A 25822-nucleotide genomic window follows, 5' to 3' on the forward strand; every position below is an offset into this window, starting at 1 on the left:
TCTGATGGGTGACAAGTCAACCAGGTGAGACTCAATTGAACTGTCACTTATGGGTTGGCCTTTTCGGCTTGTCAATCTCCTGCTCAACCATCATGCACCGCTGCAATTTTTGCCTCAAAGGCAACTTCCAAAGTGCAAGAGCTGTTAGCATTCATATCAGCCAGTGTAGCACTTGAGCTAGTGCTGGGCTCGTATTCAGCTATTTCACACATTGTGTCAAAAGCCCATTGCACAAGAATCACTTCCCAATGTTATCCGACACTCACCCACTCAATCCAACATTTATCCGCTAACCCGATGCAAACCCAATTTTCCCATGCATCGGCCGCTTCAGATATGATATTTTCCCACGCATTTGTTCTCCCTATGTCCTGTCCTGTCATATCTATCCCCACTAGGTGTGCAGTTATCAGTTTTCACATCGCTAACATTGTAGAATGCGTTATTACATGTCCACAGTACCACATGTCTTATTACATAGGACATCGGACCCGAAAATTAGCGCTACTACTTTCACCTATAGCACTACAAAATTCTACATAGACACTATATATTTTGCATACCTCCTTACTTATCATACCTTTCTACCTCTGAGTAGGAGGAGGTCATTAGATATCTGTGGTTCTTCACTGAATTCCACAAATATCATCCATTCTTTATCCGAAACATTCTGAAACACTGTCAGTAACCCGCCATTCACTATTACTGACATTCCCTTCCTAATCCAACACTAACCTGACAATATCTGATGAAACCTGCTGAAACCTGCCAACCCGAAATCCGAAAAACATCGGACCTGACGTTTTACCTTCAGACTCATAATTATACCTTCGGACTTTGTTTCCTGCACTTTGGACTATCTTCCTTTCAGTATAACTAATTATTCTACTACCAACAGTTAACCCCTCGGGTCAAATGCACTTGTTCTGCAAGTATAGCAGACTATGCTGTGCTAGACCACAACTATTATATTTTGCTAGACATTCATTTCATGTAGTCTCCAGCAAAAGTTGTTTACCTACACCAGACTGCAGCCTGTAAGCAACATGTGGACCAGCTGCACAACCATGAGCAAGCCACATAAGAGGCCATCAATGACCAACCTGAAGATCATAACCATGAAATGGACATCAATGTGGACATTGACAGAGACATACCTTGGGAGTTTGATGGCCAGGGGGATGGCATACAGGAAGGGCCACAAATAACTGCCATGCCAGATCAGTGATCTGGTGTCCAAGTCAAAGAAGTAGAGGATGAGGAAAGGATGTGGATGCAATTCATCCAGACATACCCAGGGCAAGTAGCACAAATGCTCAGCCACACAGAAATCATGTTCCATGACATCAGAGTGCAACAAGAAGCCCAAGGTCTAGACCCATGGGCTCCATTTGCGGATGTAGAGGAATAGGGACTTGTGAAATGGAAGGTATCGTGGGTGGGCCAAAATGTGATAGATGAGTTCATGAAACTGCCAATTGTGAGTCAGCAACTCAGCCCTGCAGCCTTAATTTACAACATACTCACCAATGCCCAGATGAGCTGCCTTAATATGTCGTTCACGAGCAAGTACACTCTGATGAAAGCAATAGATCAGCTTCCCCATAGCACGGAATGGCAGTTGAAGAGAATAAGTGTAGATAGGGAATGATGTGGGTATACCCATGAGTATCTGTGGTGATACCCCCACCCACACTCACCAAAAACCCACACCCACACTGGTGGGTGTGGGTTTATTCATGGGTATCAGAGATGGCTACCCATACCCGCACCCATAGAGGGTATACCCATGGGTATGACATGAATGATTGGTACTACACACTTAGATATCTTAATGAATGTTGTAGTAGTACTGGAGACACATATACTGCTAGTCTCACCTTGTTAATTGGCAGTCATTTGAGAGAGATAAAGCTAAATAAAAACCCAACACCAGTAAGTCTCTGAAAAATGCAAAAATAAAAGTTGACATTATCCTTGTAATACTTGTTGGACAACATGACTCAGATACGTACGCATAATACCAGCCTCGGAGGATTAACCTCCAAGACTTCTCCTTGCTTCTCTTTCCTTATTTACATGTCTTACCTTTTCTTGTCATCTTCGACACTGCATGTCACCACCACCGGTATCACAACCACCGGTGGGCTTCTTTCCGACTCGCAGTCTTCTTGCTACTTGGTATTTAAAGTCCCGCTCACACGTAGTCTCACCTCAGCATTGTTTATCACACTCGCTGAGGTACATTAGACATTATCACTCGTATATACTCTTTGCTAACTTGTAACCTAGACTTTGTCTAGGTAAATATAATATATTGTTGTTTATCACACTCGCTGAGACTTCGTCTAGCTTCTACAGGTTATGAGCCCTGGGCTTTAACACAGCCCCAAACCAGGAAGCAGACCTCCCTCCTCACGAAATGAACACTCACTACTGCGGATCATAATTCAACCACTCTCTTTGTGTCCTAACTCCTCCCCTTGTCACGATGGGAAAGTATGACCACATCATTGAACTATTCAGCACAGATGAATACCCAGCCTGGCGTTGCGCAGTTACTCTGGCTCTTCAAGCAGATGGTTTATGGAATCATTGTAGCTCCGGCACTGATCCCAACAACTACACTAAATTCACCATGGCCATGCCCTCGCCTGCAGCTGCCGAGACTCCCACTGCTGCCGAAAAATTAGCCATAATCGAATGGATCAAAGATGATGCACAAGCCAAGGGTATCATTTGCAGGAAGCTGTCAGCAGTCGTTCAAAGACTCTTAAGCAAGGACTGGACAGCTAGGAAGCAATGGACCACTCTTGCAACACATTACGCTCACCTTGATGTCGACAATACATCCCACTACATTAGTACATTCGAGAATGCGAGATGCTGCTTCGCTGAGATGGGTGTCATAGTCACAGAGGATGTTTCTCCTGCTCCACGGTCTCCCTCCCACTCCTGAGTGGGTCATATTTAAGCGCATGATGTTGAACCTTTACAGCGCATCATCAGTCACTCCCACATCTTCCTCCACTACTATGGCCACCACTACCAAAACGACCTTCGCAGCAATCGTCTCCTCACTGTCCGAGGAGGCCAATCGCCTTCAAGGAGAACAAAAGCTTTCTGGGCCAGGATCTGAGTATGCTAATGCCATGTCATTCTCCCATCCTACCGATGGGAGGACCAATCCAAAAATGGGCATACAGATCCATAAGTCGAACCCTAAGGGGGTGAGCTGCGAGAACCTGGCATGTTCGGGACTGCCATGCTTGTTAACACATGACTGTGATCACTGCTTCCAGATGGGAGGAGGAATGGAAGGCCAGGGAGGTGTTAGAAATTGTGAGAGGAAACCTAGTACCAGGAAACCAGAGGTCTCTGCCATCACCAGTGAGAGCAATGCCACTTCATCTAACTCTACATCAGCAGTGCCGCCTTCATACTCCAACAGCACTGCTGCAGCTGTTCGTGACCTACTATTGTGTGCGACACTGGAGGAGATTTTATTCGATGATCCTGACTCATGCCCAAGCTTCGACGATGTCGCTTGCATATCCAATCAAACACTATCTACCATCTTAGATTCCAGCACCATGTCAAACCTTATCATCAATTGTTCTTATTTCTGGACTTACTTGGTAAGCTCCAGTGTGACCGTTAAGACTGCCAATCATGGCAAACTTGCAACATCAGGACATGGTGACTGTGTTGCAGAGTTAACACTTGGGGGAAGGACATTCTGTATCACGTTCACTGACTGTCTACATGCACCTGGGGCAATGATCAACTTGCTTTCGGTTGGACACATGCTGAAGAAATCGTGGTCATATGCCTTTGAGCATTCCCCTGCTCGCTGTCAGCTCAAATACCATGGTGAACTTTTGGGAGAGCTCCCAATGATAGGAAATCTCTTCTTTGTCGATCTCAAGTTCATCTGTCTGAACACATCCTCTCCTGCACCTCAAATCCGAGAACTCTCTGCATTCACTTGCTCACTTATGTCTCTAGACTTGTGGCACGCTCATATGGGTCATCCAGGTGGAGACACTGTTAAACACCTTAAGTACACATCCACAGGTGTGACACTCAATACGTCAGGTCCTCTGCAATGGTGCGAGCCGTGTATCATGGCAAAACATCCTCGTAAGCCTTACCCACCCTCTGTGGAGTCCCGAGCCAGTCGCATGCTCGGCCTGGTCCATTTAGATCTATGCGGTCCATTCCCCATCATCACACCTCATGGCAAAGTACATTTTATCATCTTTCTCGATGATCATACAAACCTGCTCAGTCTCCAACTTCTTGCAACAAAGGACCAGGCGCTGGAGGCTTGGAGGATCACCAAGGCCCATTGGGAGAACCACTCAGAATGCTCAGTACAGATCTTTTGCTCTGATAACAGGGGAGAGTCCCTCAGTAAGGCCTTCATGAAGGACATACAGGATTGCGGGATTGAGCACAAGCTCTCTGCACCTTACACCCATCAGCAGAACAGGAAAGTGGAGCGTGCCATTCGCAAGATTGAAGGTCACCTCTTTGCAATGCTGGAAACAGTGCGCCTCCCAGCAAACCTTTGGGGAGAGGCTGTGCTCACTGTGTGCTACTTGTGGAACAGGAGTGCCTCCCGGACCTTACCATTGGATGTCACTCCTTATGAGATGGTGAATGGCCAGAAGCCTGATCTCTCACACCTTCGGGTGTTTGGCTCAAAGTGCTTTGCACGTATTCCCACCAAGCTACAAACCAAGCTCGGTCCTCAGTCATGTTGCGCTGTTTTTGTAGGCCACCCTGATGGGACAAAAGGTTATTGTTTGCATGACAACAATGGGACCTTCTTCACTGCCCGTGATGTCATCTTTGATGAGTGCTTCCCCACTATAAACCCCAGTTCTCAGGACTCTGATTCTGAAGATGAGGTTCCCGTGGCTCCTGCTTCTTCACCTCCAGCTGCCACTTCAGTCACTCATCCTTTGCAGCACCCTCCACAGCTTCCTCTGGTACCTGCTTGACGTTCCAGCAGATCGAAGGTGCCCATGCCAGCTGGTCATGCCTATTCAGAGGAAATGGCGGCCACTAAGGAACATCTTGCATGTTTACGCGAGTCACGTGAGGCGCGTGCAGTAGGGTCTGCTCCCTTGAGTGAGGGGGTGAGGGAGAAGATGGTGAATATAGATGCAGGAACAGAGGTAGAAGCAGGAAATGAGAACTTAGCAGATATAGAGCCAAATGTCGACATCCCAGAGGTCCACGCCAACGTCATGATTGAAGAACATACAAATGTCACCATCCGGAGCGACTACAAACAAGACCCCAATGCCGCAGATTATGACATGAAAGTTCCCCCCGCCACATATGAAGAAGCAATGCTCCATTCTGATCAGGACGAATGGCTGATGGCGATGAAGAAAGAGCTTCAGATCATGGACAACATGAATGTCTACAAGCTAACCACTATCCCTGTGGGACGCAAGGCAATTGGAAATCACTGGGTCCTCAAATTCAAAGAGGACAACAAGGACAGATCTATCTACAAAGCCCACCTAGTCACCCAAGGCTTTTCTCAAATTCCGGGGGTGGATTATGGTGCAACTTTTGCACCAGTGCTCAAAACCTTATCACTCCATCTCATTGCTGCCCTCGCCTGCAAAAATGACTGGGAGCTTCACTCTTTTGACACAACACAGGCATTCCTATGGGGAGTACTTAGAGAAGAGATATACATGCGTCAATGGGGAGGGCGATTGGAGAGTGCAAGTTTGGCGAATGCTTCGCACCATTTATGGGCTCAAGCAATCCGCAATGGAATGGTATGAGCAAGTCAGGGCAGTGATGATGGAACTTGGTTTTACCCATTGCACTGTTGATTACGCTGTTTTCATCTTCAACAGCCAAGCATCAGGAACTCGTATTATCTGTGTTATTGGGTTCCACGTGGATGACAGGATGGGAATGTCAAACTCGCCTCCATTCTTAATGTGGGTGAAGCAGTAGATTCACAAACACTTCAGGATAAAAGACATGGGCCCGATCACAAATTCCTCGGCATACAGTTTGATCGCAAGTGCAGCTCACGTCAGCTATGGTTACACCAGAGCGAGTACATCACTTATTTGCTCAAGGAATACGGGATGCTCAATTGCAACCCTGTCCGTCTGCCTCTTGACTCTCACTATCCCTTTGGAAAACCTAGCGACACTCATGATCCAGTACCCAACCTTCCCACACAGTTCTGTAAACTCGTCAGGGAACTGCTCTTCCTTGCAGTCTGCACATGCCCAGACACTTCCTACACAGTAAACACCCTTGCCCAGCACAACTCCAATGCAATGCCTGTGCACTATGCCACTGCCAAATGACTCTTGCGCTATCTCTCCGGCACGATCAATTTATGTTTGCACTACAGGGGTGCCAATGTTGATGACGGTCTCCATGGGTATTGTGATGCTGACTGGGCAAGTTCCCCCCTTGATTGCCTCTCAATCTCCGGATATGTATGATTTTACGCTGGAGGCATCATAGCCTACGTTTCAAAGAAGCAAACCACTCATGTGTTATCATCAACAGAGGTGGAGTACATGGCCGTCATGCACGTCATCCAGGAAGGCCTGTGGTTAAAGTCCTTGTTCATTGCTCTTCACATTGACATCATCCTCCCTCTCATCATCTACATGGATAACATGGGCGCAATCTCTCTGTCAACAGAAGCACGAAATCACATTCGCTCTAAGCATATCGACATTTCGATACCATTTTATCCGTGAGCACGTCGAAGACGAAACATTCCTGCTGAAGTGGCTCCCTTTGCACAGGAACACCACAGATATTCTCACAAAAGCACTTCCCTGCCCTCTGTTCGAAATGCATCTGCCCAACCTCCAATTGGTGTCTCACTGAGGGGGTGTGTTGGACGACACGACTCAGATACATATACATGATACCAGCCTCGGAGGGTTAACCTCCGAGACTTCTCCTTGCTTCTCTTTCCTTATTTACATGTCTTACTTTTTCTTGTCATCTTCGACACTGCATGTCACCACCACCGGTATCACAACCACTGGTGGGCTTCTTTCCGACTCGCAGTATTAGACTTCTTTCTGACTCACAGTCTTCTTGCTACTTGGTACTTAAAGTCCCGCTCGCATGTAGTCTCACCTCAGCATTGTTAATCACACTCACTGAGGTACATTAGACATTATCACTCATATCTACTCTTGCTAACTTGTAACCTAGACTTCGTCTAGGTAAATATAATATAGCATTGTTTATCACACTCGCTGAGACTTCGTCTAGCTTCTACAATACTAGTTGAGACAAGTCTGTTGTGAGTCTTATTTTGTTAATCAGTAGTAATTTGAGCAAAATAAAAATACATATTGATGAGTCTGGCCAAACACAAGTTGTTATTATCATTATGTATCTTGATGAAATTTGTAGTGCTATTTAAGGTGAGTCTATGGCTAGTTTATCTTATCAATTAGTTGACATATCAATAACATATGGATTGAACACTACTGAACCAAAGTTCAAAGTTGTGTTTCTATAGTCTACATGTAACATGATAAATGGAATCAACATAGATGACAAAGATAGTATTATTGAAAATGAATTTGTTGGCTATTCAAACTAGGCATACCATTCACTGAGACCACTACTAGCATATTTGACAAAGTTGAATCACATATCACAGTGCAAAGATAATTTTTTGCCTACATACCCACTGTGTGGGTGTGGGTAGGGGTGTGGGTATCCTAAGTGCCTATCCACACCCATACCCCTGGGTACCCACACCCATGACCCACAGTGGGTGCCAGATACCCATGACATTACCTAAGTGTAGAGGGCAACAAACTCACCAATGACTGGCATAAAACCAAGGAACTTGAATTGTAGTTGCAGGACCCCAGTAGATTGCATCTGTGAACTGATGGCGAATCCAGAGTTCAATGGCATGGTATTATATGCACCAGAGAGGGTGTTTTCAGATGTGGAGGGAAAAACCAGGCAGTTTGATGAAATGTGGACAGAAGATTGGTAGTGGGAGATGCAGGTAAGCACTGGCATTTACATCTGGCAAAAAAAACACACCAAAGCCTTTGCCACAGGGAAGATTGCCCCAAGGTGCTGTTGTTGCACCAGTTATCCTAGCGTCTGATAAGACTTCACTGTCACAGTTCCATGGAGACCAGGAGGTTTGGCCTGTCTACATTAGGCCTCAGAAACATCTCAAAAGATATCTGATGTTAGCCATCAAAACATGCCACAGTTCTCATCACATACTTACCAATCTCAAAGTTAGAATGCTTCATGTGAGACACATGTTCTGTCGAACATTATCATCTCTTCCACTATTGCATGGTGCAGGTCCTGGAGCCATTAGTCAAGGCAGGTGTGGATGGAGTCAATGTCACCTGCCCTGATCGTTAATTAAGGTGGTTGTACCCTGTCATGGCAGCATATGTGGCAGATTTTCCAGAGTAGTGCCTGGTAGCATGCTGCATGGAGAATAGGTGCCAAAAGTGTGTTGTGGGCTGCAACGAGCATGGGGACATGACAAAGTTGCCATTATACATACAATCGAGAGTCCATAGTCGAAAATCTATGCTTGCACTGTGATGGTGCAATGGGGAATGAACAATTTGAAGGAGAACTAGGACTATGAGCCATCTACTCACCATTTTGGGCCACACTTCCACACAATGACATCTTTTCATGTATCACCCCCAACATTCTACATCAGCTGCACAAAGGGGTTTTGAAGGATCACATTGTTAGCTGGTGCTCGGATATCATAGGCAAGGAAGAACTTGATGCACGGTGTAAAGAGTTGCTTCCTGGTGGGCTATACAAAAGGTGTTACCTTAAGACTCGAAAGTGCGAGTGAGATGTTTGTCCCAAAGAGACTGCCTGTAGGATTATCTCTTGATATAAATGCAAGGGATATCTTATTAAGATTGAAGGTGAGAAAAGAGAATGATACCTCAAGTACGTCCAGACTTCCGAAGAATTGTCTGAAGTGTCCGGTATAGGTCCAACGTCAAGAAACGAAGGTCTGAGGTTGCGCAAAGCTTCCGGTGAGCTTCTGGCAAAACAGCAAGGTTTCCGGTAGAGAATATGGTGTTTTGTTGAAGTATAGAACTCTGCATAGTATGACTAGCGAAAGTTCATCGAAAGACTTAAGGATTTCAATAGTAAAATGGCAACAGTGAGGCCAAACAATTGTTCTGGATGGACAAAGATCGATTGCATGAAGTACTAAAATCCAGAAGTGACTACTACTAACTATGATTCGAAGCAAGGGAAGTGAAGTGAGTTGCGAGAATCTAGCAAGCCAGAATATATTCTACGGCATGAAAGTCTGGAATCTATGTAGGCAAAAACTGTAGCAAGATAAGACATCCGAAATGTAATAAGACTCAAGGCGAGTCACTACAAAGATATACATGTAATAATGCATGAGGAGCATATCTATACATATTAGCAAGGGTATTTAATGTATGTGCCCCTAGACATAATCAATAACAGATAACCAAGTGATAAATGCACCAGTGAAGTCAAACGGACAAGGATAGGACATGGTATGGAGGATCAGAAAAGCTAGAAAGGCCTTGGAAATTGGCGGATGACCTTCGGACGACTCGGATAAGCGCATGGAACTCTCGGAAGATCGGAAGTGTGTCGGGAAATGTAATATGTGATTTTGACCAGATATGTGTCCAGTGCTGACCTGAGTGTTACAACGGTTCAAGGAGATGACATCATATTTAGGACTCTGACACTTCCAAAAAGGAATATTGAAGCATAACCAATGGACGGGTGCAGACTATCAAGAGCTGCAGCATGTTTTTCTCCATGTGATTGCTGGCGTGGTGGACCACAAAGTTCTGACAGCAGTGCGTGGTGTGTTAGATTTTATTTACTATGCACAGTATCGGATGCACATGGATGACACACTTTCCCATATGCACGCTGCCCTCACCTCATTCCATGCAAATAAGAACATCTTCATTGAACTTGGGGTGCAGGAGCACTTCAACATTCCGAAAATTCACTTGATGATCCATTACATTGACGCCATTCACTTTCTCAGCAGTGTGAATGGTTTCAATACTGAACTTTCTGAATGGCTACACATTGATTTTGCCAAGCAGACATACTGTGCATTGAATCAGCGCGACTAAGTCATCCAAATGACTACCTGGCTGTGACATCAAGAGTCCATCCACATCCAAGATGCCTACCTTTGCTGGTGGGGTTCCCAGCACCCTGTCAATCAAGGTTCAAACTGGCTGGAGCAAGACTTGGATGCCAGTGACTCTGATTTGGATTCAGATGATGGAGGACCTGGACAATTGGAGAACTGTGTTGACTTACCTTCTCAGGTACAACAGTTCACAATGGTGACAGGTTCCTGTGGCTACTTTGTCCCCAGGACATGTCCATTCTGAATTTGACGATCCAGCACTTACTTAATGACCATGGTGCTCCACCTTTCATTCTGGCTCTCAAAGAATTCCTTCGCATCCATGTGCTGAGCTGGTCCCACCGAAAACTCACACTACAAGACTGGATTGATGTCTACAAATACCTCAAGATTCTCTCTCCAGCTCAACCCCATATCAACAGCAGAAAGTGTTTGTTCAAGGTCTGTGTGTCCCCAGTGGTTCCTGCATCAGTTGTGAGGAGACCACCAGTGCCTGCACACTTTGACAGTGTGCTGGTGATTGAAGATGTGAATGAGTACACCGGTGAAGGTATATCCGGTAAGCATCATAAATTGGTTGTGGGCTTGTTCTGACCTGTGATTTAGGTCTTCAAGTGGGTGAAGTACAAGTTGTTTTCAAGCTTCCGTCATGTCTTAGAAATTTTCCACACCCCCTGGCATACATTCATTGGTTTCAGCCGCTTCAAAGCTTTGATCAAAATTTGCACAACTTCCGCCTCACCAGGTCTTCACATCTGCATGGTCATAACACACTGCTGGTACCGGTCCATCAAGTTCTTCGCCTGTGCCATCTTATTCCTCAGGTTGGTCGAGAGTCAGACATGCGAGAAGAATTTTATCTTAATAGATACATCAATTTGGAGTTGTTCGAGCGCTTATCAAAATCCTAGGAGCTATGATACCATTGATAATAACTATAGGGTGCCATATTGACTATGAGTTGCTGGACAAACCACATAGCTACTATTGGCATCATGGCATGCTACAGTGTGGTATTTAGTGCTATGGATGGTCTATAGATGCTCTGTTGTACTACCAAGGCTATGTAGTGATATATACTCTTGCAGCATGCAACTCGTGTCTGACCTTTTTCCTGATGCACACTAACTATAAGTATCTTGGGCTCAGGCATATGCAGGATATTGCCAAGATGTATGCTGTGCAGGTCAAAGAATTTAAACTGCAGGCAAGTTTTTTTCCTGCTTATATGTATCCCTACTGACTACAAATAGGCTTGCAATGATTACCAAAAACACATGATGTCCCTCACACAGCTTGATGACTACAGCCACCTCTTGATGGCAATATCTGAAAATGATGTCCCCCGTCTCCAGCAAGTTATTAAGATCACATTGGACAATGGCGCCAATGTCCACAAGGTCATCAACAAGCTAGAAGATGCCATTGAGGGTATATATTGCCCCCGAGGATATGGTTCCAGCAATATTGACATTGCTACTCTTGTATATCATCTCAGAGGACACCAACTTCTGTATGTGCTCAATCATAAGCTTGGTATCCCTTCCATTCGCACTCTTTGAGCTCGGTCTACATTTATCATTATCACACCAACCCTCACCTGCTAAATGTGCTCATACTGCTATGCAACCAGTTCACCCTCATACTTCAATTGTTGGATAGATTGCTTGTTTTTAATACTTGCTTTGCTTTGGTGCTCATTTTCACTTATGTTTTCTTCATTGATTAGTCCCTGTAGTCACACTATGGATGGTATAGGTCACTGTGGTATTGTACTTGCTGCTCTACCTGTTTGTTGCTCCGTTCTCTTGCAATTCTCTTGAATCAATATGTTGGATGAAAGTACAGCAGATATGATTGGTTGCATGACAAATCATCTATATATGGTCTAATTGATGTGACTATCACACTGTCACAGTGGTGAGGGATGTATCCAAAGCTTTGGGAGGTGTATATCATGAACTTCTCAATTGCACACCTCTTACTCTGGAGTCCTAATTAGACCCATTGTAGGAATACAACACAGAGTGGGGCTATACAAAGATGGCTTCAAACTGATATCTTTATGTTGTGGTCTTGCACTGCCTAGTCTGCTATACTTGAGGAGACAAGTACATTTGACTCAGGGGTCTGCGGTCTGGGAATAGTTTTGGGGGTCAGTGAGTGATGTGGAGTCAATAGTCTGAGCACGGGAAACAATGTACAAAGGTATAATTATGATGTCCAATGCAAAAGTGTTGGGTCCAATGTTTTCGGGTTTCGGTGAAGGTACAACAATTCAGATAGTGAGTCTAAACAATGTTGGGTCTTGCAGAACCTAGCTGCTATTCAACCCTAAAGGGTTTCTGGACCAGGCTCAAGGCTCAGAGGAGAAGAAATATCATGAAAATTTGCTGAGCACTCAGACTCATACTAATACTGGTGAAAAGATAACTTGCTTATGTAAGCTACAAAAGTGCCAACATAAGGTAAGGTAAAAACAGTCTCTACAAGCCCAGCCAGAAATGAATCCCTACATCGGGTTCATCAGGTTCAGGTTCGGGTTATCAAAAACTAATAGTGACATGATAGTGAGTGTTGTAAAAACGAGTGGTGTGCACAATAATAATGATGACAGATGCAGACAGTGAAGGAACAATGATATTTGCAATGTCAACTAAGAACTACAAGATATTGGATTTGACCCCTAAGCATCGGAGAATGACTCTCCTCTACTCAGATGATGATGATGCCACGGGGAGTCCAATATTTATGTAGATACATAGAAATCCAGAACCCTATAGGTGAAAGTAGTAGCGCAATATTTTGGATCTGATGTTCTATGTAATAAGACATGATGTACTGCAGACCATGAGAATACATATAATAACATGGTCTGAAACGTTAGGGATGTGAAAACAAGTAACTACACACCTAGTGGGGCTAGCAGAAATCCAATAGTCTAATGCAAAACCTGATGCAATGTCCGATAATCCAATGTCCAATGTCCAATGTTTTCAGGTTTGGTACATATTAAGTTGGATATGATAGGAATGATTTGGGTAATGATTAGCATGTCTACATGCATTGGAAATTAGATCTCTACAAGGCCACAGAAATGTCAGTCTCTACACCATGACCAGTCCTAATCTATAAGGCAAGCCATCAATAGATGGACTGGTAAAACTGGGTTTGAATTTGGATGTCAAGCGGATTTGCAGGATAACATGACAAGGGTATACTGTCATAATTATTAATACAAACCCAGAGATAGTAACAAGATAGTTTTTGATACTTGGTGAGGATCTCCAGCCCCAACAATAGTATGCATACACACTGTTACAGTTAACATTGCTTACATCAGTCCCTGCTCTGCTATTGCCCCTATCCCTTGATCCCGACTCATCAACATATGACACCGCCATCTATTTGTCCCCATAGAACTGGCATAGATCTAGAGCAGCCTAGACCAGCTGTACAGCCTTAGGCCTAGAACAGTGTGTGCGAGAAATGATAGCTAGATGAGAAGGGGTGAAAGGGGAAGAAAGGGTGAAGTGGGGTAAAACTCAAATAGACCTCTGGACACAAGTATAGATTCGGCCCAAGGGGATTGCTACTGAGAATGATTCCTTTATGTAAAATAATGGAGGGAAACCACTGAAACTAGTAAGGGTAGTTAGGAATGGATGGAAAGCAAGAATTAGCACTGTGTGATACAAGTGCAAATAGGCCAATGATGATGTGATGAAAAGCCAAGCCAAGCGATCTAAGTCATGTTGGTGCACAAAAGTGCATGATGGCAATCAGAGTAGGAGTGAAAGGGTCATGCTTTGTAAGGATAGAGTGGTCAAAGGAAGTATCATTCAATAACACAAAGTAGATACAATCAGTGTATCCGTGTCCTTCTTTGAGAAGTGCATGATGATATGGAGATTGCTTTAGTTTTTAGGGTTGGGACATTATTGCGTGCAAGTGGAAGTTTAGATTTTGTCTGTGGGAGAGAGATAAATACATGAAATTCCCTAAGTACAAGTATATATGATAGTGCACTAAGCACTCTTCAGAGCCAAGTAGATAAAGTAATATGTGATAAGGGTTCATGATGAAAGTAATCAAAATATAAATAACATAGTGCCAGAGATATGGTCAGTCTAGTACAAAACAAGTAAAATATGCACCAATGGATAAGCAGAGAACATGGATAGGATGGAGGAAGGATGCGCAACAGAACTGAAAGAGAGCCAACACTAACTGATATGCATGTGCGAGCTGCGACCACTGCGCATAGACCTAAGGGATGCTGCAAAAATAGCCTCTATGAGGCTGCAAGGACTCCAAGTCCTACAATGGCCTCCCTATCTCCATCTGGGAATCAGAGACTCAGAAATGCCTCATGCCGCCTCCTGGCACTTCTTCCCCTTGAACCTGATAGGACACATGCTGCCTCATGCATCAATGACTCAGAGGCTAAAACAGCCTCATATACTTATCTTGACACAGAAGCCTGCCCCATGGCATCTTATCTCTGACTCAGATAGATCCTAGATATAGGCTCCTACTGAACCTTATAGGATATGCCTATATAGCTTAGATACATATCATTGTATTCCTTACTTTGATATACTTGGTTTTCCATTAGAACTCCTTTCAGAGTGACCTCCAGTCCCTCTGTCTTGACTGCACTTCTAAGGCAAGCTGACACTACCTTAGCCATACATCTGTTAGCCCTACAGTTTGACAAGCTGCTGTGCTTACCAAGCTTATCAAAGGATACCTCAGGATTCCCCTGAGCTTAGAACCCATTCTTCTACCTACGTGTGACCATTAGAGATTAGCCATTTGGCTCAACCCATCCAAGTTGTAACACACACTTCTCTATATCAATACTAATGCCAGGGCTAAATTAGTCAGTATGCAGACATGCTTCTTTATATCAATACTCATGCCAGCACTGAAAAGTGGCTTCTCAGACGTTGCCAGCTATTCTATTCAGGATGTACATTAATTCCTAATGCTTCTATGCTTCTTGGTATCAATTTCCTGGCAAGCAGCATGCCAAGTATTCCATTCCTCAGCCATCCTATTGGAATTGTGCCTTCTCTTGTCTAAATATATCATATACTGTTGGTTTTCCATTCCTATTCAGGACACACCTCTTCTCCTGTCTATATATATCACATATCTTTGTCTTTCCATTCCTATTAGATAAGCATGTACTGTTATATGATGCATTCCCACAAGATTATTGGCCAACAAAATTTCACTAAGTCCCGAATATTTCACTAAGTCCCAGATGTGCTGTGGTCTATGTATTCAGAACTAAAATTTCACCAAGTCAACACAATGTCATGTGCTTTGGCAAAATTTTTGTAAGTCCTAGATGTCTCAATACAGTGTCACATGCTGTAGGCAGCCCAAATTTCACTAAGTCCTAGAATCGTCATAGTCTAACATATGTCTTTCCAGTCTTCTTTTAGATTTGTTACATAGATATTCCACAAGTTCAAACAATTGTTCATAATCAAGAATGAATATATTTGCATTGATTGATACATGGTACAAGATGTAGATAGGGTGCACAAGACAAGATAACAAAAACGAGAAATGCTCCTAATGAGCTTGCATTACCTTCTTCACACAATGGACTTGCAAGATCTGCAAAAGGACATCATGATCTTTCTAAACTATGCTGAAAATATACAACTTACCTCTTTGAAGCATTCCCAATCTTGTTAGTGTCCATCATATGAGTTAATGAGAGGTGTATTCAACTGCTACAACAGAATGACTAGTTGAGTATATTATCAAATAGTTCAAGTGTCTTAGCAGTGCCTTCACTCTCCACAATGCTCATAGACATGTTAGATGCAGGGGCCTCATCTGCTGCAGGTGGGGCAGGAGTTGTATATCCATGAGTTATGAGAGGCTCAGCCACAACAGGAGTCACTGCAACTGGTGACATAAGGGCTGCAGGAGATGAGGGAAATGTTGATGTTGATGCAGGTGGAGAAGGTGCAGACTCATGGGTTGCAAGAGACATGGGCACAGCAGGAACTATGGGAACTACAGACACGAGGGCTGCAGGAGGTACATGTGGATCACTGGGCATTTTCAATCTGTGGCCAGGACTCTGTGAAGTCACTGTAGAGACTTGTGTCTCTCATTGCATGATATTGCAGTTTTCACTAGGGAGTACATTGTATGAACTTGTAGCATCACTTTGTGTGCTATCCGCAGCTATTCCTATATGAGGCATAGCTTTCCCACACAATGCACGCCATGCACGCACACTTCCTGTGCTTTGCAATGTATATGCACGTGTGCGCTTTCCCGCACTTGAGCGCCCTATAGCACCAGCCATCCAGATGCATCCATCCACTGTCCACTAAGCCCTCTAGTGCGTATATTCCCATTTGCCCTTATTTGCATATTGTTCCACCTTTATTATTATCATGGACCCTTACTTATATATATCTTCACATACCTTACTCAGTAGTGCTTTGGCTCTGTATGACAGCGCTTAGGCACCACATATAAGTGCCAGCAGTACATACTATTACACCACCGAACTTTCCACTCATCAACTTACTATCTAGAAAGTCACAGTAGAAATCTATTCCTTGACACCTTGCATCTCTCTTCTTTTGTCTTGCATCTAATCATCACTTAAGCAAACTCACTCTTACACTCTCTCATTTTCGCATACACACACACACTTTCCCACGCTTTACGTGCCTTGCATGTACCTGCACTTTCTCATGCTTCACATTGGCCGACCAGTAGCACCTTCAGTGCATACCTCTAGATCCTTGCTGCACTTGCTTCCCCTTTAGGGTCGAATGCACTTGTCATCTCAAGTATAGCAGACTAGGCAATGCCTTGTAGAGACTAATATCTCTGTGGGCTTGCAGGGATCTAAATCCCCAATGTCTCTATCACTTCCTAATATAGCGTGACTCATATCCCACCTAGTGCACTCGAGTGCTCTGTCGGCCGCTCACATGCATGAGCGCTGTAGAGACTCATGCCTCTCATGGTGTGATATGGCAGTTTCCACTAAGGGAGTATACAGCACCAACTCGCAGCACCACTCTGTGTACTGTCGACAGCAATTCCTATATGAGGCGCAGCTTTCCCGCGCAACGCGCGCCATGCGCGCTGTAGAGACTCGTGCGTCTCATGGTCTGATATGGTGCTTTACACTAGGAAGTACATAGCACGAACTTGTAGCGTCACTCTGTGCACTACCCACAGCTATCTCTATATGACGCGCAGCTTTCCCGCGCTTTGCGATGTATACGCGCGCGCATTCCTGCGCTTGCGCGCCCTATGGCGCCAGCCATCCAGAAGCATCCATCCACTGTCCACCAAGCTCCCTAGTACGTATATTTCCATTTCCTTTATTAGCATAGTTCCACCTTTATTTTTATCATGGATTCTCACTCATATATATCTTTACATACCTACTCGGTAGCGCTTCGGCTCCGCATGACCACGCTTAGGCGTGCTATATAAGCGCCAGCAGTACATACTATTAGGAAGGGACTTTTACCTCCCAATTACTAGTTATCACTTACTTACTACTTAGCAGAATATAGTATAAGTCTATTTGTCTATACTTCGCATCCCCCTTCTCTTTTCTTGCATTATATTATCACTTGAGTCTAGTCTTTATCATTTTCTGCAACCGCGCGCGCGCTTTCCCGTGCTTCGCGCTAATACACGCGCGTGTTCGCGCACCTTGCATGCACCTGCGCTTTCTCACGCTTCGCTGAAGCGCGTACCTCTAGATCTTGGCTGCACTCGCTTCCCCTTTAGGGTCGAATGCACTTGTCTCCTCAAGTAACGCAGGCTAGGCAACGCACGACCTTCAACTATTATAGATACAGCTAGGAGCATTATTTGTTCCTCTCTGTATTGTTGTTTCTACACCGCACCTTGCACGCACCTGTGCTTCAGCGCATACCTCTAGATCTTTGCTGCACTCACTTCCCCTTTAGGGTCGAATGCACTTGTCTCCTCAAGTAACACAGACTAGGCAACACTCGACCTACGACATTTTTAGATACAGTTAGGAGCATCTTTTGTTCCTCTCTGTATTGTTGTTTCTACAGCGCTTTGGTTGCGTGTCAGCGTGCGCATACTTGGTTCCGTCACTCATCCTCCATCCATCCATTTCATGTCCATTCGGTTTGTCAGTGTGTATTCCATCTTATTTCCATTTATTCTGACATATCTCCAGTGCTTATGGCCATATTTCATATGTTTTCTGTCATGGACCCTTACATTACATATTATTCCATATCCGTTTCACTTCTTGGTTTACTTTAGCGCTTGACAGTGCTTAACATTACTTAGTATATATACACGCGCCTAAACTGGATAATGAGCATCTTTCTGCCTGCACATCATTGGACTATAAGTCTAAGTTCTTCCTCATATCCTTAAGTATCCAAGTACAATACGAGTGCCCGCTGCCATACATTACTAGAGAAACTCTGCCAATTAGTTTTCTGACTCATTAAGAGTCGCTGCGCTCCACCACCCACACCCATGCACCGCTTCCACTTAGTGCACACTTCCGTTATAAGTCGCGCATTATCACTTATTGTCGGCCGTCATCACTCATCAGCGCTTTATGTCGCTTTCGCTCATCATCATGCACCTTACCAGGCTTGACCAAGTGCCCAGACCAGTGTTTCCCTCCATATATGCACTTAGAGGAATCTTCTCAGTAGCAATCCCCTTGGGTCGATGTATATCTCGCTCATCGAGGACTACTTGAGTTTATCTCATACCACCCTATTATCAACACTACCAATTCCTCTTCTACAGCGCGATCTTACAACATTTATAGATACAGTCTGGAGCATCGTTCACACCTCGCTGTATTGTTGTTTCTACATCACATGTGCAAAGGCACCACCAAGATGAGGCAGAGAAAAGATGGGAATCCTACCAGCATCCATGTCCTTGTTCCATGCAGTGATGGGTGTGTCTGGGCTATTCTGAGAAGGGAACAGAGGGAGTATTGGAAGGTTGGATTCTATGTTGGATTCAGGCTCAGGCAAACTCAGGTAAGGGTTGAGAGACTTGAAGAACCCAGCATCAAAGGAACCACCAGACAAGGCATACCCATCTAGGCCATGGAAATATGGGTGAATCATTGGCAGAGCATTGTTATCAGCGGGGTGTATGGATACACCTCTGCCTTCCACAATGGGTAGAGACTCCAAAGTTGATGGTTCTTGAACTGGCATTAAAGGGGTATTAGTACAGGCTTCAGGAAGAGAAGGTGTGGGATTGAGCATGTTGACCCTGCTGAACAAGTCAATGCACTCCTTGCCACATAATGCTTTGGGTGGTGCAGATGTAGCACTATTAGCTATAAAAATTTAAACAATACCTCATAAATAAAAAAAGACATGCACTTACCGAATGCACCCTTTAGAAACATAGTGAATGGTTCAAAAATTTGTTTGGTGTTGTAGGGATTCATTTCTGGCTGGGCTGGTAGAGACTGTTTTTACCTTACCTTATGTTGGCACTTTTGTAGCTTACATAATCAAGTTACCTTTTCACCAGTTTTACTATGAGTCTGAGAGATCAGCAAGTTTCTATCATATTTCGTCTCCTCTGAGCCTTGAGCCTAGTCCAGAAACCCTTTAGGGTCGAATAGCAGCTAAGTTCTGCAAGACCCAACATTGTTCAGACTCACCATCTAAATTGTTGTACCTTCAGTGTGATCAGAAAGTGAGTTGCAGAAGGTGAACCCGGTGCTCCCCTTCCCATGGTAAAAACTGTCCACACATTAGAATCCCTTTGCCAATGAGATGGCCACATATACTCACCTGAAAACATGAATGTCCCCGTTTGCATGTGAATCCTGGCCACCTAGGTATATGCTCCCATGCCAACCAGTTGTCTCAAATATTGTCTCTAGTAGTTGCCTGGCTACACCACCCAAACCTTCAATATATCTATTTATATGTTAGCCATGCTGAGAAACTTGAGAGAACAGAAAAAAAATTACTGTAGTTTGAGAGGATCTGAAGGATTGTGCAACTCCTCTAGTTCATGCTTCACCTTGTCTGCACGACATTCACATTTGGCTGTTGCTTCTTCCTCTATCCGAATCACGTAGGCTTTGCCATGGGCTGCCATCGCCTTGCTGGCTGCTGTATGAAGGCTGGACATGTGGGTTTTTTGTGTGTACTCACCATTCTTCAATTGAGCAGCCACTTCTTCCTTGACTGAGGAGTCCTCCTTATAGTCCGTTTGTAAGAAATGTTCCACTGTGGTAGGTCCACGTGTATGAGCAGTTGAGGTTGCCATCAATTTGGTGATGGTCTTAAAGAACTGGGTATGGTGTGACCTACCAGTAGAAGAGGCTGTTCGATAACAATAAGAGTGCAGTTGCTGCATTAAGGTAGTTTAGCTATTATCTGAAATGAAAACATATGTAATGTACACTCTTGCGCTGCTTGACAAGTCTACCTAATTCTTTTGTTTGGTTGGCCATTAATGCGGCCTCAGTAAGGGATATCCCAGTTGTGCTGTCTTGAAATGTATGCCAACTTCTGGCCATTTCACAAACCATTCTAAGTACAACTGGCTGAAGTATGCGGCAACAGAACCCTGCAGCTGACTCAAGCGGAAGCCATTTATCTTACTGTTCAACCAAGCAGTCTGTTCTTGAGTCATCTATGTACAAGGTTTCAGGCATCTATCATTTCCATCAAGGTAAGCATGTATCAATATAAACTCGTGTGACACACATATCAAATGTTTCTTGATGTTTGATGACACCTTGAGGCTTGTATAAATACCCCATATAGGACAGGGTTTCAATATTTCCAATTCACCCAATGAGATGAGGTGTTTGCAAGGCAATCACTGAGGTTCTTTCTTTAATCTTTCTTTTATAAGGTCTGTAGAAACTTACTAACATCAACTATTTAGCCACCCTACAACTTTCATACATTCAACTCCATTACTATTTGATCAATACGAAGGTCTACCATAATGAGGATGACACCTTCACCTTGTCCAAGCTTTGGAGTGTGTTACAACTGATCTGTAACAAAACAGGTAAGTTTTTCTGTCATCATTATGTATGTGTATCTAATACTGTAACATTTATACCAGCTATTGACAAGAGATCCCACAAGGCCCGGAATAGCCCTACCTGATGTAGAAACTACAATACAGCGAGGCACAAATGAGGCTCCTGACTGTATCTGTAAATGTTGTAAGGTCGCACATTGCCTAGTCTGCTCTACTTGAGACAACAAGTGTGTTTGACCCTAAAGGGGAAGTGAGTGCAGCAAGGATCTAGAAGTATGCACTGAAGTGAAACGTGAGAAAGCACAGGTGCGTGCAAGGCATGAAGGCGCAGGAATGTGCGTGCGTGCTGTGCAAAGCATGGGAAAGTGCGTGCAGGTATGCAGAAATGAGAGAGACTAAGCTTAAGTGATGATATGATGCAAGATAAGAGATGTGAGAGTGCAAGATGTAAACAAATAGATTTCTGGTATGTTCTGCTAGGTAGATAGTGGGTGGAAGTTAGGTGAGTGGTAGGTGGAAAGTAGGTCATGGTATGTACTGCTGGTGCTTATATATGGCGCCTAAGCGCTGTCATGCGGAGTGTTAAGGTCGTACTCTCGTAGGATCGGATCCGAAGGACTTCGGCCTCAGCTCGTACGCTGTGCCCCTTTCCCAAGTACTGTCCCTTATTTCAAAGTACTAACGATAACGCGTCCGAAGGTCCGGACGGGTCTCGTAGTATATCCGGATGTCTTCCGGATATCAGAAACGTATATAAGACTAATCCAGACGTATCCGAACTAGAAACTAACAGAGTAAGACTACCCGAAGGTAGAGCCGAGGATATAGACTATCGGAATCTATCCGAAGTCTCGGAGGGTGACAAGAGTAAGAAGGACTCAAGTCCGGAGGACAGAAAGAGGACAAACTAAGATGATATTCGAACTGAGGTACTACAGGACATATACACGAGTTTATATACTATGAGGATAACGGAAGTATCAGTAAGCAAAGGTCCGAGGCTATGTACGAAGCATGTGCAAAGGTTATCAAACGCGAGTCGGAAATGAGACATAGGTTAACGGATCAGTAATCATACCGGTAATAAGTATAACCGAAACACTGGGAAGAGGAAATACCGAATAGGCTGTGTTTAACGTTATATGAACAGGAAATGAATTAGAAAGCTTATCGTAAATCGGATCGGAAGCAGATCTATACATCGGACCGGATCGGATCTCAGGGTCCGAAGTCCGGAAGAGAAGCGTGAATATATGGGATATGACAGTATCCCCCCCTTAGGGCCGATCCCTAGAGGCACAAGAACCATCGGTCCGGACCGGACGAGATTATCACGAGATGATGGAGAAGTTAATGGGAGAAGCGTCTGAGTTCGGAATCGGACAGGTATACTCAAGGACGGACGTCCCAGGATGATTCTTCCTTTCCCACTTTTTACTCTCTATAACGCTCTATTGAAAATGTCTGGCAACACCTCCGGATCTCAGAAGACTGCTAAGCAGAAACTGCTGGAACTTCAACAGCAACTAGCGGATGCTGAAGCTGCGGCTCGGAAGGAGGAGGAGGAGATTCGGAAGCGTGAAGAGGAACGGAAGATTCAGGAGGATCTTAAGAGGATTCGAGAGTCCGAAATTCGGGTGGAGGCAGAAAACAAACGGCGCAGGGAGATAGTAGAGGAAATGGTGAGTTTCGGATGGTTATGATGGTTTTGCCTGACGGATGAAAAGTCTCGTGCCATTTCCGCTGACAAGGACAGATCCTGCAAGCGTTGCAGTGACAGAGGCCGGACTTGCCTTTGGACGGATGTGGAGAGCAATGCTCTGGTGAGTTAATCCGCGTTTTTTCGGATCCGAGTGTTTTGACGTCCGGATAGGTCAAGTCTTGCGATATCTGCCGGAAGGACAAGGCTACGTGCCCCGGACGACCCGGAACTGTCAAGGTGCCCAAGGGCAAGAAGAGGAAGCATGCTGCCGGATCTCCATCTCCGAAGGGTAAAGGTAAGAAACGTCAGAAGAGTCCGACTCCTGAAGATCCGGAGGAGATGGAGACGGAATACAATGATCAGGCTTGGGTGGCCGCAGCCAACAGTATAGTGGCGGAGCTGGCTAGGACTAACACTCTTTTGGAGAGAAGTATTCAGGCGGCGGAAGGCAGCAGGGCTGCAGCGGACCGGATGAGTTCCGGAATTGAGCTGTTCCTTCAGCAACAAAGGGAATTTCAAGCCATGTTGTTCGGACATATTCGGAAGGGATTTCGGACGTCTCCGGGTCCAGAGGAGGAAGATGAGGTGATGGAAAAGGCGTCCGGAAGTGATGCAGGCAGATCCGGAGAGGCGGATGGGTCTATGGAGATGTAGGAATTTCTGGTCCGTTTCTGTTTCTTCTCTAAATGTACTTGTATTTCGTATGCACACCATGTACTTCAAAGTTGAATAGGACCGGGTTTGTTCGGATATGCAGCGTGGAAGTCCGAAACTAGTTCGGATGCGTTTCCGAGCTCCGTTGCAAGTAACCATGAAGTCTCTTCGTCCGTTCCTTCATATCCGGACCATCGGACGAGGTATAGGAGTTGACATTGTCTTCTCCGACGGTCTAATTTTGAGTCCAAAACTTCGGATATCTCATATTCAGGTTCTCCGTCGACTTCGACCAGAGGCGGAGGCGATTGGATACGATTAGGAATGGTATTGAGTGTGGCTGGTTCTAATTGCGAGACATGGAAAACTGGGTGTATGGAGCGCATGGAATCCGGAAGTCGGATGGTGAAAGAATGCGTGCCCGGACGAGCTATGATTTCGAACGGACCTAAGTTCTTTTCTGAGAGTTTCTTGGACGGACGGGTGGATCGGAAGTATTTTGCTTTGACGAAGACTGGATCTCCGATTTTCATATCCAGAGTGGGTTTCCGTTTGGCGTCCACAGGTCCTTGATATCTTTCTTGTGCGTGGGCCATTTCTTCTCGGAAGAACTGATGGAGTTCGTCAAGGTCTATTGCATAGTCTCGTGCGCGGGCGGATGAGAGGTCACGTTCTGGATGAACGGATAGGTTCGGATGATATCCCTTATTGGCAAAGAAGGGAGATACTCCGGTAGTAGCACTCGGAGCATTGTTATAAGCGAATTCTGCCAAGGGAAGTAGTTCCGACCAGTTATCCTGCTGATAGTTGCAGTATATCCAGAGGTATTGTTCAAGGGTTTGGTTCGCTTGTTCAGTTTGTCCGTCTCCTTCCGGATGATATCCGGACGTGAAGTGGAGGACCATATCTAATGCTTTTCCTAAGGACCGGAAGAAATGTGATACGAATTCTGTTCCTCGGTCCGAAGTGACATGGGATGGAACTCCGTGCTTGGAAAACACATGGAGGACGAATAGACAAGCAAGATCCGGAGAGGTAATGGTGTCGTGGGTAGGGATGAATATAGCTTGTTTGGATAGACGGTCGATTACGACGAGGATGGCTGTAAAGCCGGATGAGTCTGGAAGATGCTCGATGAAATCCATGGATATAGAAATCCAAGGCTTTTCCGGTATGGGAAGCTGCTTAAGCAATCCGTAGGGTTTGTGTCTCGGAACCTTAGCTCGGCCGCAGGAAGTGCAGGACTTGACATAGTCCTTGACATAGGTGCGGATTCCTGGCCAAGTGTACTCGCGTCGGATAAGGTCTAACGTCCGATTCTGTCCGAAGTGTCCGGACAATGGATGATCATGAGTATTCTGGAGGACGCGAAGACGGAGGTTATTAGATTCCGGAACATATATACGGTTGTCGCAGCGGAGGAAACCACTATCATCTACTGTCCATCTCGGACCCGAAGGTTCCGGAAGATGTTCGGATGCGATAGGGTCAGTGGGAAGTGCGGTCAGGATGTCTTTCCGGAGCTGGTCGATATCAATCAGAACGGCTGCCCTAAGAACCGGAGTTACTAGAGTTGAAGCTCGAAGGGACGAAGCTAACTGTTCCGAAGTGAATACCGGACGGAAATTATGAGGATTGACTCGAGCGTAGTCCTTATCCCCCTCTTTGGGGTAGACGTCCCAGCGTCTAGTAAGGGAATCCAGTTTAGCTCTGAGCTTTCCGGGACGGAAACAGATGACGAGGTTAAACTGATGGAGGAATTCCAACCAGCGGGCCTGACGGCGAGAGAGGAGTTTTGTGGTAGAGAAATATTCAAGGTTCTTATGGTCCGTGACAACGTCTATCGGCTCGGCAGAGCCTTCAAGGTAATGTCGCCACGTCCGAAAAGCTTCATGAATGGCTAGAAGTTCCTTATCGTGAGTGTCGTAGTTGAGTTCCGGAGCGGTAAGCGTCCGAGAATAAAATGCTACCGGACGAAGCTCTGAGTCCGGACATACTATGGAAAGTATTCCGGCTATAGCGTAGTCAGAGGCGTCGGTTTCTACGACTATCGGAACATTCGGAATCCAGTGCGTAAGCACCGGAGCGGACGTGAAAGCTTTCTTGAGTGTTTCAAAGGACTTCTGACAATCATCGGAAAAATCCCAAGTAACCCCCTTGTGGGTAAGACGGGTGAGCGGAACTACGATGTCCGAGTAATTAAAAATGAATCGATGATA

General features: G+C 44.9%; 4 protein-coding genes across 4 annotated transcripts; 3 read left to right on the forward strand and 1 right to left on the reverse strand.

The window, feature by feature from the left end:
- Positions 1-8352: 8352 nt before the first annotated feature.
- Positions 8353-10205, forward strand: F5891DRAFT_1129929 (uncharacterized protein; the record flags this gene model as incomplete). The annotated part of the gene is made up of 6 exons (XM_041364461.1): positions 8353-8386; positions 8661-8814; positions 9302-9305; positions 9798-9890; positions 9927-10155; positions 10180-10205. 6 exons carry the CDS (start codon positions 8353-8355, stop codon positions 10203-10205), a joined length of 540 nt encoding a protein of 179 aa, XP_041223073.1.
- A 670-nt stretch (positions 10206-10875) lies between these two features.
- Positions 10876-11112, forward strand: F5891DRAFT_957106 (uncharacterized protein; the record flags this gene model as incomplete). Its single annotated transcript, XM_041375454.1, has 1 exon — positions 10876-11112. A coding segment is annotated over one exon (237 nt), but the record flags the coding sequence as incomplete, so codon positions are not given.
- A 348-nt stretch (positions 11113-11460) lies between these two features.
- F5891DRAFT_957131 (uncharacterized protein) lies at positions 11461-11763 on the forward strand (the record flags this gene model as incomplete). The annotated part of the gene is made up of 1 exon (XM_041375459.1): positions 11461-11763. A coding segment is annotated over one exon (303 nt), but the record flags the coding sequence as incomplete, so codon positions are not given.
- Positions 11764-15954: 4191 nt separating this feature from the next.
- On the reverse strand, positions 15955-16289 carry F5891DRAFT_1191965 (uncharacterized protein; the record flags this gene model as incomplete). The annotated part of the gene is made up of 2 exons (XM_041367537.1): positions 15955-15968; positions 16019-16289. The coding sequence occupies 2 exons, from the start codon at positions 16287-16289 to the stop codon at positions 15955-15957; spliced, it is 285 nt and encodes a 94-aa protein (XP_041223076.1).
- Positions 16290-25822: the final 9533 nt, after the last annotated feature.

The sequence above is a fragment of the Suillus fuscotomentosus genome (assembly GCF_016647785.1).
Source record: "Suillus fuscotomentosus strain FC203 chromosome Unknown F5891scaffold_46, whole genome shotgun sequence".
Classification (NCBI taxonomy): Eukaryota; Fungi; Basidiomycota; class Agaricomycetes; order Boletales; family Suillaceae; genus Suillus; species Suillus fuscotomentosus.